General features: G+C 54.7%; 1 protein-coding gene across 1 annotated transcript; it reads right to left on the minus strand.

The window, feature by feature from the left end:
• Positions 1 to 7468: 7468 nt before the first annotated feature.
• Positions 7469 to 8753, minus strand: LOC115603103 (olfactory receptor 14A16-like). The gene has a single exon (XM_030474719.1). The coding sequence runs from the start codon at positions 8751 to 8753 to the stop codon at positions 7776 to 7778; it is 978 nt and encodes a 325-aa protein (XP_030330579.1). The 3' UTR covers positions 7469 to 7775.
• Positions 8754 to 12570: the final 3817 nt, after the last annotated feature.

Here is a 12570-nt window from a genome sequence, read left to right on the forward strand (position 1 = left end):
ATTCCCTTCTCTCCCCTCCTCTCCTCTTCCCCTACCTACTTCCCCTACTTCCCCTACTTCCCCTACTTCCCCTACTTTCCCTACTTCCCTTCCCTTCCCTTCCCTTCCCTTCCCTTCCCTTCCCTTCCCTTCCCGTCCCTTTTCTTCTCTTCCTTTCCCTTCCATTCCCTTCCCTTCCCTGAGGATGCTCTGGGAGTGCTGTAAGGGGTCACCACAGCCCAAATCCGGTCAATTGGGAGTGTGTCTTTTTTTACTGCCATCTTGCCACGGGCTCTTGCAGCTGATTTGGTGTTGGTTTGGTGGGTTGGGTTGGTTTGTTGGGTTTTTTTCTTGCTTGTTTGTTTGTTTGGGGTTTTTGGGATTTTGTTTGGGTTTTGGTTTGTTTTGTTTTGGTTTCTGGTGGGGATTTTGGAGTTTTGGGGGGAGTTTCCCCTTCCCCCCCCCTTCCCCCCTGGCAGGGGGGGTTTGACCGGACAGAGGCGACGGCCCCCAGCGTGAGCTCGGGGCTGTGCGGTGTGGGTTTTGGTTACTGGGTTAGGTGGTGGGACGGGATGGGACTGTGTGTGCACAGCGGGGCGTGTGCTTTGGGGGTCGAGGTTGTTCCCCCCATCGTCACATCACTCGCCCTCGTTCCCTGTCATTGAGGCTGGTTTTGGTTGACACTGAAATACAGCAGCCGATGCGGCTGGGGTTCTGCAGACACCGCAGCCCCAACCCACCCCCCGCAGCGCACGTGCACACATGCACACACACGCTCACATGCATGTGCACACACACAAACACACGCACATGCACACGAACCCAAACACGCACATGCATACACGCACACACGCACACACACTCACACATGCGCACACACACACCCCCCACGCACGTGCACACATGCAAACACATGCACACAAGCATCTGCACACATGCACACACAAGCACACACACATACAGGAACACACGCACACGCACACACACACACACATGCATGCATGCACACACAGTTGAACGCAAGCACGCATACACGCATGTGCACACACACATACAAACACCCACACACATGCACACGCACACGCGAACACATGCATGCATGCACACATGCACACACACACGCACACATGTGCACACACGCACACACGTGCACACACGCAGATGCATGCACACTCACAAGCACATGCACACACACATGTGCACATGTGCACGCATCTGCAAGTGCAAACACACACACGCTTGTGCACATGCATACACTCGCACGCACTCACACACAGACACGCAAACAAGCACATCCACACACGCACACGTTTGCACTGACACATGCACGAATGCACGTGTAAACACACACACAAACACATGCACACACACGTACATGCATGTGCGCACAGGCGCACACACACACGAACGCGCACACGTACACACGCACACATGTGTGCACATGTTAACATGTACGCACGCAAATACACACACCTACGCACATGCACACACATGAACACACATGCACACGTGTGAACACACACACGCTTATGCACAGGCACAAACACGAACACATTTATGCATGCACACACGTACGTACACGCACATGCACAAGCACGTGCACACACAAACGCATATGCACACACACGCACACACGCACACGTGCACACATGTGCGCACACGCACACACATGAACGCGCACACACACGAACACACACGGACAGGCTGGGACTGGGGGGGCTGTCAGTCCACATGCACAAGCACACACGTACACATGAACACATGCATGTGCACATGACAAGGACGTGCACACATGTGCGCACACACACGCAAACAGACGCACATACACACTCACACACACGCACAGGCTGGGACTGGGGGGGGCTGTCGGTCCAGGGGCCTCTCGGGGGGTTCCGCGCGCCCCCGCAGACAGACATGAACTGGGTTTGTTCCGCGGGTGGCAGCGCCGCCGCCTTCTCTTTTGCAGCCGGCGCTGCCCAGCCCGCCCGCGGGCATTGCGCTCGGCCCCGACACCCCCCACACCCCCCAGCCCCCGTCCCCAACGGCAGAGCCGGAATATTGCCGGGCGGGAGAGACGGGTGGGCTCCCGGCCATGAGAAACAGGATCCAATGAAGGCGGACGGTAAAGGAGAGCGGGAGGGAGGGACGGGGAGACCGAGACCAGAACCTGAGAGAGAAAGGGAAGGAGAATGCAAAAAGAAACAGGGTGCGTGCGTGTTCCTTTACACAGAAGCCTTCCCACCGGGTCAGGAGGGAGGTAGGGGAGGGGTGCGGGGCCGGCGGGTGATTGCTGCGGAGGGAGGGTGATAGATAGGTAGATAGATAGATAGATGATAGATAGATAGATAAATAGATACGTACATAGATACATACATAGATACATAGACACATACATACACACACAGATACATACAGATACATACATACACACATAGATGCATAGATAGATATATAGATACATAGATAAAAACATGAATGAATGAATGAATGAAAAAATAAAAACATTAAAAACCCCAAACCCAGATTCAGTAAAAAGAAAGAAACGGATGAAGGAATGAAAGGATGAATTCACAAATGCATGAATCCATGAACAAATAATGCACCGACTCATTAATGAATCTATTGGGTGGACGGACCTGGTGCAGACTTAAATGTGGGGGGAGGTGAGGGGGGTGGAGCAACAGACTCTGTGGGAGCTCTGCCTGCAGGGGAGGGGGGTCACGCCTTGGACCCCCGGCCCTGAGGGCAGAGCTGTGCTGGGAGGCAGAGGAGCCAAGGGGGCTTGCTCAGAGGAAGGGCTCTGCATACAAGGGCTCACACGGGTAGTTCTGAACTCTCCCTGCCACAGCAGTTCTGGGTTTAGTTTCCTCCCGTTCCCAGATCATATCCCTGCTCCCTGGAGATTTTCCAGCTGGGAGATGTTTCCCTGGCCCATGTCGTTCCCTGTGAGTGCTCACAGACCTCATTTGAGCCTCTCTGTGCTCACCTTGGTCCTCCACGGACCTGCCTCTTTTAAGGGAACTGCCTGGGCAAATGTTCCTGTTTGCAGGTGAAGAAGGGCAGGTCAGACCAAGCCTGATGGATGATGCTGGTGGTGCCCATAGGCAGAGGAGTGGCTGAAGGCACTTCAGGATGCTCACATCAGACCTGCTGGTCACCTGAAGTTCCACCTCAGGAATCTCAGAGACTTGTTCAAGCATGAGAGCTCCTTTTCATTTCTACCTATTTGTGATGATTTCAAATTCATCACAAATAGGAAACTGAGAACACAGGCTCAGAAAAGCTCCTTGTATTTCTAGCAACCCCTGCCTTGAGCTTCCCCTTGGAAAGTCCCCTTGGAAATATCACCCTGGGGTAACCTGGAGATACTAGTATCCCCGACCCACACAGCACCCTCTCTAGAGCAGCAGCGCCCTTCGGCTGCCCTGCTGGGGTCAATTCTGACCCCCAGCTTCTCCCCCAGCGCCATGGGGAGCTCCCGGGCAGGCTGAGTGCTGACCCTGGCAAGCAGCAGATTCCCTGTCCTGGCACATAGCCCCTGGGGTGCAGGGACACTGCTCACAAGGACAGCGCTGGGCACCCCTGGCTGCACACCCACATTCACACCCTGCAGCCAGCTCCGGGACAAAGGACCTGTCTTGTCCTGGCCCTCGCATGGTGCAGAGGGAAGCCCTGCTCTGGAGAGACAACTGGAGCACCCCTGGGTGCCCAGTGGCCATGGGCATGATGCTGCCACCATCACAAAGCCGTGGCGGTCACTGTGGAGATGCCCATTGTGACGGGGCCCCCCAGTGAGCGTGGGCTATTTAAGGAGCGAGAGCCCTGCAGGAACCAGTGCAGAGGAGACCCCTCTGTTGGGAGGCTGCATCTCCCCTGGCTGCCCTGCGCATCCAGGTACGTGTTCTTTGACTTCTCAGCCCTACTTTAGTGTTCGCTTGAAACACATTGTGGGTGCGTGCTCTAAAGGGAGGAGAAGCTGTCAGGAGATGTGCTGGTGGCATCGCAGCTGGAGGAGCAGGGGAGAGGTGAGGAGGAGGCCCTGGGCTTGTTCATGTGCTTGGAGCTCAGCTCTGGCTGCAGAGGTGCTGGGGGCGAAGCAGGAGCCTTGTGTGTGCAGGAGCTGCTGGTGTGAGAGGTGCTGAGAAGGTGTGAGGGCAGGAGCAGCCCCTGGGCAGTGCAGCTGCTGGTGCTGTCCCTGGGAGCTCAGCACAAGGGGACCTGCCTGGCTCCGGCAACGCGCGCGGAAGCCCACCGGGCATTGCGGAAGGCAGGAGGGGTCCCGGTGGGCTCTGGTAAAGGCCAGGCCAGCGCCGGGCATTGCGGAAGGCTCCAGTGCTCTGCTGGGCTCTGGCAATGCATTCTGGAAGGTGACAAAGGCCCTGGCAGGCGCAGGCACAGCCCAGAAGCCCACCGGGCATTGCGGAAGGTGGGAAGGAGCTGGTGGGCTCTGGCCACCCCTGCGCAATCCTGACTGCGGCAATGCCCGCGGGAGCCCCTGTGCTCCCACAGCAACAGTGCCAGGACAGGAGCTGTTGCTGGGCCTCCCCTGCCCTTGGCAAGCACTGCCCCAGCCCCAGCAACACTCGGGAGCTGCGCTTCCTCAGCCAAATAATGCTGCTCCCAGCTCCGTGCCCATCCAAAGAGCCGAGCTCCAAGAGCGCAAACATCCAGCCCCTGCTGCCACAGCAAAGGGGCCAGGACAGGGTCAGTGTTTAAAGCCAGCCGGGAACTCAGCACCAGCAGCCGCTCGCTCAGCACCCGGGTGGGATGGGGAGGAGAATGGGAACAATGTAAAACCCACGGATGGAGATGAGAAAAGGTCAGGAACTGAAATCAAGTACAATGTAATATTAGTATTTTTGTGATTAAGTATAATGGAAACAACAAGGGGAGAGAGATGGAACCAAAAGGGGAAAGAAAATACCAATAGCCAGCAGTGATGCCCAATACAATTGCTCAGCACCCCCTGAGTGACACCCAGCCTGACGGGAGCAGCGACCTGTCCCTTCTGGGTGAATCCCCTCAGTTTCTATGGCCTGAGGTGTCATTGGCCAACAGGCTGAAAAGAATTTATATTAGAGTGTATAATTTATAATTTTGCACATAGTATAAAATCATATCTCTTATTATAATAAATAAGAAATAAAATAGCATATTATATCTTCTTATAAGAATAAGTGAGGGTTAGATTTAGGGTCAGGAATAGGGGTTATGGTCAGGGATAGGGTTTAGGGTCAGGGGTTAGGTTTTGGGTTAGGCCATGGCATCACAGCAGGGAGGGGACAAGGACATGAGGAGTTTGAGGGATCCCAGTGTTATTTTGGGGGCTCTGGGGATGTTTCAAGGTGTCCATCGGGTGTTTGTGCGTGGTTTGGTTTTTTTTCTGAGGTGTTTCAGGGGTGCTTCTGGGTGTCCTGTGGGGTGTTTTGGAGTGGTTTGCTGTTCTGGGGGGTATTTTTTGGTGTTTTTGCGTGTTTGAGGGGTGTTCTGAGGGGCCTCGGGGGTATTCGGGTGCATTGGGGGGTGGTGTTTGAAAGGTATTTCAGGGTGTTTGGGTTTATTCAGGGGGTGGTTTTGGGGTGGTTTGTGGTGTTTCAGGGGTACTTTAAGAGTGTTTAGAGGCTTAGGGTGGTGTTGGGTATGTTTGGGGGAGTCCTGAAGTGTTACAGGGTATTTTGGGGGTCGTCTAGGGTGTTTGGGGGCAGTTTGTTGTGGTTTTTTTATGTTTGGACTGTTTTGGAGGGTGTTTTGAGGGTGTTTGTGGATATTTTGGGATGTTTGGGAGAGTCTTGGGAGGTTTCAGACGTGTTTGAGCGTGTTTTGGGGGTGTTTCAGGATGGTTTGGGGTGTTTCAGGGTGTTTCACAGTCTCAGGGCAGGTGAAGGCCGTGGGACACAGCAGTGGCGGGTGCTGCTCTGGTACCACAAATTTGCATCACTCCGCCCACAGCAGGGGGTGGTCTCCGCAGGTGACCCCACTATAGCCCACTATGACCCCCGTGCGATCCCAGTTGCCCACAGCATGGCCCCACTTACCCTCAGCACAGTCCTGGTAGCTCCCAGTATATCCCAGTCACTCCCAGTCAGCTCAAGTGCAGTCCCAGTTGCCCCCAGTGCAATCCCAGTCACCTCCAGCATGAACCCAGCACAGTGCCAGTCACTCCCAGTTCATCCCAGTGTGATCCCAGTTACTCGCAGTATGATCCCTGCATGGAATCCCAGAGTCAGGGGATGGTTTGGATTGGAAGGGACCTTAAAGCTCATCCAGTTCTAACCCCCTGCCACGGACAGGGACACCTTCCACTAGAGCAGGTTGCTCCAAGCCCCTGTGTCCAACCTGGCCTTGAACACTGCCAGGGATGGGGCAGCCACAGCTTCTCTGAGCACCCTGTGCCAGTGTCCCACCACCCTCACAGGGAAGAGCTTTTTCCTAATGTCTGAGCTAAATCTTCCCTTTTTCAGCTTAAAGCCATTCCCCCTTGTCCTGTCACTGCACACTCTTGTAAAAAGCCCCTCTCCAGATTTCTTGTAGGCCCTGTTTAGATATGGGCTTAGTAAGGTCTCCCTGGAGCCTTCTCTTCTCCAGGCTGAACACCCCCAGCTCTCTCAGCCTGTCTTCATCAGAGATGTGCTCCAGCCCTTGGAGCATCTTTGTGGCCCTTCATAACCCCATCATAGTAGGATCATAGGAGAACAGAGGTTGGAAGGGACCCCAGGAGGTCTTAAGTCCAACCTGTCAGAAACAGGGTCAGAGCAAGTGGTTCAAGGCTTGATTCAGTCCCAGTTGGAAAACCCCAAGGCCAGAGACTGCACAGCCTCTCTGGGGGACCTGATGCAGCACTTGCCTGAGCCTATGGGAACAAGGATTCCTTATGTCCTGGCTGAACCTCTCCTCTGTCACTATCCCCCATTGCCTTTTGTCCTCCCACCAGGCACCATGGTGAGGAGCCTGGCTCTGGATTCTCCATGTCCTCCTTGCCGGTACAGGCAGCCAGTCCCAAACAGCCTTCCCTTCCCAGGATCTCAGGTCCCATCAGCCTTCCCTTCTCCGGGCTGGACAAGCCCAGCTCCCCCAGCCTCTCCCCACAGGCAACGTGCTCCAGTCCCTGCCTGTCCTGAGGGCCTGTTGCTAAACCCACTCCTGCTTGCCTATAGCGTTCCCAAATTGGGGATCTGAAACCTGGATGGAGTATTCCAGAGCATCCCTTCCCTTGTTCTCCTGCCATGCTCCTGGTCATACAGCCCGGGATGCTGCTGTCCTCCCTTGCTGCCAGGGCACACGCTGCCTCCTGTCCAGCTCCTGCCCACCCAGACCTTTGCCATGGGCTGCTCCCAGCCAGGCAGCCCCAGCCTGTGCCAGTGCAGGTGAGTCCCCTGCAGGGACACCTGTGTCCCCTGCTCTCCTCCCCAGGACACCCTGAAAGAGAGCTCTGCAGCCCCCCCATGCCATCCCATCTCCCCACACCAGCACAACAGTCCTGGCCCTTGGGCTCCTCAAGAGCTCTTCCTGCTCCAGGCACAGAGCAGCCATCCCAGAGCTGGAGCAGCCAGAAAGCTGATTTCATTCCCCTTCATTCCTGCCATGTGAGGACATATCACAGAGAAGAATTTGCTGCAGGATCATTTATTTTGCTTAAATACATTCTCAGACTCCAATTGACACCAAGTCTGTGGGTCACGCAAGAGAGGCAGATACTGTCGTAGAAGGGGATGAAAATTGACATTTCCATAAAGACAACAACATCACAAGTGGACAAAAGAAAACAAATGTAAAGCAGGAAAGACAGATGTGGCCTGTCATGACCTACACTGGCAGCCCTTTGCAGAGGAAAGCAGGCAGTCTATGGCTGCTGAAACACATCCAGTCATCCTCCTCCTCAGAGCATCCTGGAGCTCCTGGTTCCTCAGGCTGTAGATGAGGGGGTTCACTGCTGGAGGCACCACCGAGTACAGCACTGACACCACCAGGTCCTGGGATGGGGAGGAGATGGACAAGGGCTTCAGGTAGGCAAATGCTGCAGTGCTGAGAAGCAGGGAGACCACGGCCAGGTGAGGGAGGCACGTGGAAAAGGCTTTGTGGCGTCCCTGCTCAGAGGGGATCCTCAGCACGGCCCTGAAGATCTGCAAGTAGGACCCCACAATGAAAACAAAACAGCCAAATGATAAGCAGAGGCTAACCACAAGAAGCCCAACTTCCCTGAAATATGACTCTGAGCAGGAGAGCTTGAGGATCTGGGGGATTTCACAGAAGAACTGCTCCACAGCATTGCCTCGGCAGAGGGGTAGTGAAAATGTATTGGCTGTGTGCAGCAGAGCAGTGAGAAACCCAGTGCCCCAGGCAGCTGCTGCCATGTGGGCACAAGCTCTGCTGCCCAGGAGGGTCCCGTAGTGCAGGGGCTTGCAGATGGCCACGTAGCGGTCGTAGGACATGACGGTGAGGAGATAAAACTCTGCTGAAAATAAGAAGAGAATGAAAAAGACCTGCGCAGCACAACCTGTGTAGGAGATGGCCCTGGTGTTCCAGAGGGAATTGGCCATGGATTTGGGGACAGTGGTGGAGATGCAGCCCAGGTCCAGGAGGGAGAGGTTGAGCAGGAAGAAGTACATGGGGGTGTGGAGGTGCTGGTCGCAGGCTGTGCTGGTGATGATGAGGCCGTTGCCCAGGAGCGCAGCCAGGGAGATGCCCAGGAAGAGCCAGAAGTGCCAGAGCTGCAGCTCCCGTGTGTCTGCGAATGGCAGGAGGAGGAAGTGGGTGATGGAGCTGCCGTTGGACATCTGCTGCCTCTGGGCTTGGGGCCTGTTCAAACAAGGAAAGGACAGGGAAAAATTACGGCAGGCTCCTCTGAGCAAAGCCGCTCCATTTCTCATAGAATTCCCTCCAACTGAAATGCATTTCCTTTCTCTGGTTTGTGCTAGCTGAGTGTGCTGTGAGGAGCAGGACCTCTGCCCATGTGCTGCCATGGTGTCAGCTTTGCTCTTAAGCAGTGCTTTGTACAGCTCTGATGTTCACAAGCGATGTGTAGATGAAATCCAACTTCATTGTAAAGTTCAGTACTTGCACTCATGACTCAGGTGAGTCTGGGCTGCACAAGAGAGGCTCAGCATGGCCTTAGAATCATTTTGACTGTGTTTTTATTGACTAGCATAACACTGCTGGGGCTTCTTTCTAGGGGTATAAATCCTTCTTTGTATGACTGAAAACCTGAAGAGTACTGAAACAGGCAAAAGGTCTCAGCTCTTTGTAGCTTAGTGCAGAGCCAGGACGGGTGCAGTGTCCATCAGTACTTGTGCCATTTGCCCTCTGCTTACACTCGCACTGCCTGTAAGGTGCCTTCACAAACAAATTGATCTTAAAGAAGCCCCACAAATCTCTGTCCTTTGCTGAGAGCAGGGGAGCACGGTTTCAAAGGGCAGAGCACGAACTCTCATGGGGAGAAGCAAAGGACTGTGCCCAGCAGAGCATGGCCAGCAGCCACCTCCAGTGCCAGACACCAAGAGAGCTGCCTGAACGCACCCTCCCCAGGCCTGGGCTGCACTTTCCCCCCACTCCCTGCCCATGGCTCTGCTGCCTGGAGCTGTCCCTGCCAGGAGCTGCTGCTCTGTGCCCAGCTCTGCTCCCTCTCAGTGCTCCCAGAGCCCATCCCATGGGCTGTGTGCTCAGCTCTGCCCTGCACACCCCTCCCGGCAGCAGGGCTCTGCCCAGGGGCATCTCTGCCTGTGCAGGGGCTCAGGAGCAGCTCAGACAAGTCCTGACAAGACTCTCGGTGCCTTCTCCAAAGCAGAGAAGTGAATTCCCAGCTCCCACTGCCCAACCTGCCAGCCAAGAGTGAAAAACATCAAAGCTCAGAATCCTTCCCTATCAGGTAAACGCAGCCTCAGTGTCTTTCAGAAGGACCCTCTGCAAATGTGCTCAGAGTGACTGGAGATTGGAGCAGCGTCACCCACCCAGCACTTCCCTTCCCTGCCAGGGGTTGTTCCTTCCCCTCCAGCTTCTCCCCCAGTGCTGTGGGGAGCTCCCGGGCAGGCTGAGTGCTGACCCTGGCAGGCGGCAGAGTCCCTGCCCCAGCACACAGCCCCTGAGGTGCAGGGACCTTGCTCGCAAGGACAGCGCTGGGCACCCCTGGCTGCACACCCACATTCACACCCTGCAGCCAGCCCCGGGACAAGGGACCTGTCTTGTCCTGGCACTTGCATGGTGCAGAGGGAAGCCCTGCTCTGGAGCACATCCTCCTCCTTATCTACACACAGGAACTAAGAGATCTCCTGACAGATCCCATGGACTGTCCAAGGCAGCAGCTTGAGGAGATCCCTCCAGGAAGTGCAGCTGCATTGCCCTGCACCCAGAGCCTTACCACGTACAGGGCTGGGAAGGTTTCTCCTGCAGGCAGTTCTCAGCATCCTCCACTGCCAAGTGCCTTTAAGCTCTCTGAGGCTCGCAGGTCTGCCCTCGGTGCCTGCAGGCAGTGCCCCAGCCCTGCTCCTGCCCAGAGCTGTCTCTCTGCAGCGCTGCCCGCTTGCCAGCATCTCTCTGCGTCCCAGGAGCCCAGCCCAGCTGAGTAGCAGAGGCCCAGCCCAAGGTGGCACTGCCTCTGCCCCTCTGGGCTCTCTGGGGCTCAAGGGGAACACCATGGGAAACAGCCTGAAGCAAACACTGATGTTCCCTCCCTCAGTCAGATGGGAGATACACTGCCATCGTGCAGTGCCATTTCTCTGCTGAAAGACAGACTTTGGTCTGAACATCAGCTTTTCCTTGAACTGTGGAATCATTTAAGTTGGAAAAGACCCTTAAGAACATCGAGTCCAACCATTAACCAAACACTTTCAAGTCCACCACTGAGCCATGTGCATAAGTGCCACATCTACATGTCTTTTAAATACCTCCAGGGATGGTGACACAACCATTTCTGTGGGCAACCTGTTTCTTGTCCCAGCATTGGACAGGACAGGCAGATCAGGACAGGCAGGGATCTCCTTTACCCCTGCTGAAGGAAGGGATTCAGCCTGGTTAGTTGAGGCATCTCCTCCTGGGACTGTAGCCCTGGGGCTGGAAGGGCACTCAGCTCCCTCCCAGGCTCACCACAAACCCACAGGAGGTGGGATTCCTCCTGCCTCTGCTCAGGTCTTCATTAAAAAGTCACCTACACGTGGGCTCCTTGTCTCAGCCCATGGTCATTAACAGTGATGGGGGCCAGGAGTGAGGTGTCCAGATGCAAATCCCTGGTGACATCACAGGTCTGGTCAAAGTTACATGCAGGTAATAGGGACACGTTGAAGATACCTGCAGGCTGATATAGAGACAGGACAATATCTTTGGGAATATTCTTGTAGCACTCAGAGGCATCAGCCATCACTTGCTATTTAGAGATGCATGTTCTGACCCTACTGCCAACCATTAGCTGCAGGCATTGAATGAACACAAAGTACATCAGTGCAGGGTCTTTATTCTCTCTCGATGGTTCAAGCAAAGAACAGCCCAAGCATTTTAACTGTGTGCCTGGGTCCGTCTGGCCTTTAGAGACAGCATCCTCCAAGCACAGCTGTGGGTCACAGCAAAACTCAGTCAAACTGTAACAGGAAATGAAGGGCACCAAGATGCTGCTACTTCAGGAACAGTTAAAGAAGAAACAAGATAACACAGGACCACTACGAAGTAAAGCAAGAGTACATGCAGGTAGAGCTCAGATAGCCTATCTCCTCTTTGCCTCAGTTCCCAGCAGCAAGGTCTCCCAGGCCTTTGTGTTTTGAGGCAGGACTCTGGATGGGAAAGGGGAACAACCAGCGCTGGATGGGGATCAAGCCAGGGGTTACTTTGCAAACTACACCCTTACCAGTCCATGGGACCAAAGGGGCTGCATCCAAGGTGCTGAGAGAATGTTTTTCCCCAGGACGTGCTGGTCTGTTCTTGTCCCAGGAAGAAAGGCACTGGACTCTGGGAGGCATCATTTAAAATGCTGTTCCTTAGATCTAGCTCTGTAAAGGGAGGATTGTCATAGAATCATAGAATCATAGAATAGTAAGGGTTGGAAAGGACCTTAAGATCATCTAGTTCCAACCCCCCTGCCTTGGGCAGGGACACCTCACACTAAACCACGACGCTCAAGGCTCTGTCAAACCTGGCCTTGAACACCACCAGGGATAGAGCACTCACAACCTCCTTGGGCAACCCATTCCAGTGCCTCAACACCCTCACAGAAAAGAACTTCCTCCTTATATCTAATCTAAACTTTCCCTGTTTAAGTTTGAAGCCATTACCCCTTGTCCTACCACTACAGTCCCTAAGGAAGAGTCCCTCCCCAGCATCCTTATAGGCCCCCTTCAGATACTGGAAGGCTGCTAGGAGGTCTCCACGTAGCCTTCTCTTCTCCAGGCTGAACAGCCCCAGCTTTCTCAGCCTGTCTTCATATGGGAGGTGCTCCAGCCCTCTTATCATCCTCGTGGCCCTCCTCTGGACTTGCTCCAACAGCTCCATGTCCTTTTTATGTGGAGGACACCAGAACTTAACACAATACTCCAAGTGGGGTCTCACAAGAGCAGAGTAGAGGGGCAGGATCACCTCCTTCGACCTGCTGGTCACGCTTTTTTGATGCAGCCC

This window comes from Strigops habroptila, unplaced genomic scaffold, assembly GCF_004027225.2.
Source record: "Strigops habroptila isolate Jane unplaced genomic scaffold, bStrHab1.2.pri NW_022045611.1_ctg1, whole genome shotgun sequence".
NCBI lineage: Eukaryota > Metazoa > Chordata > Aves > Psittaciformes > Psittacidae > Strigops > Strigops habroptila.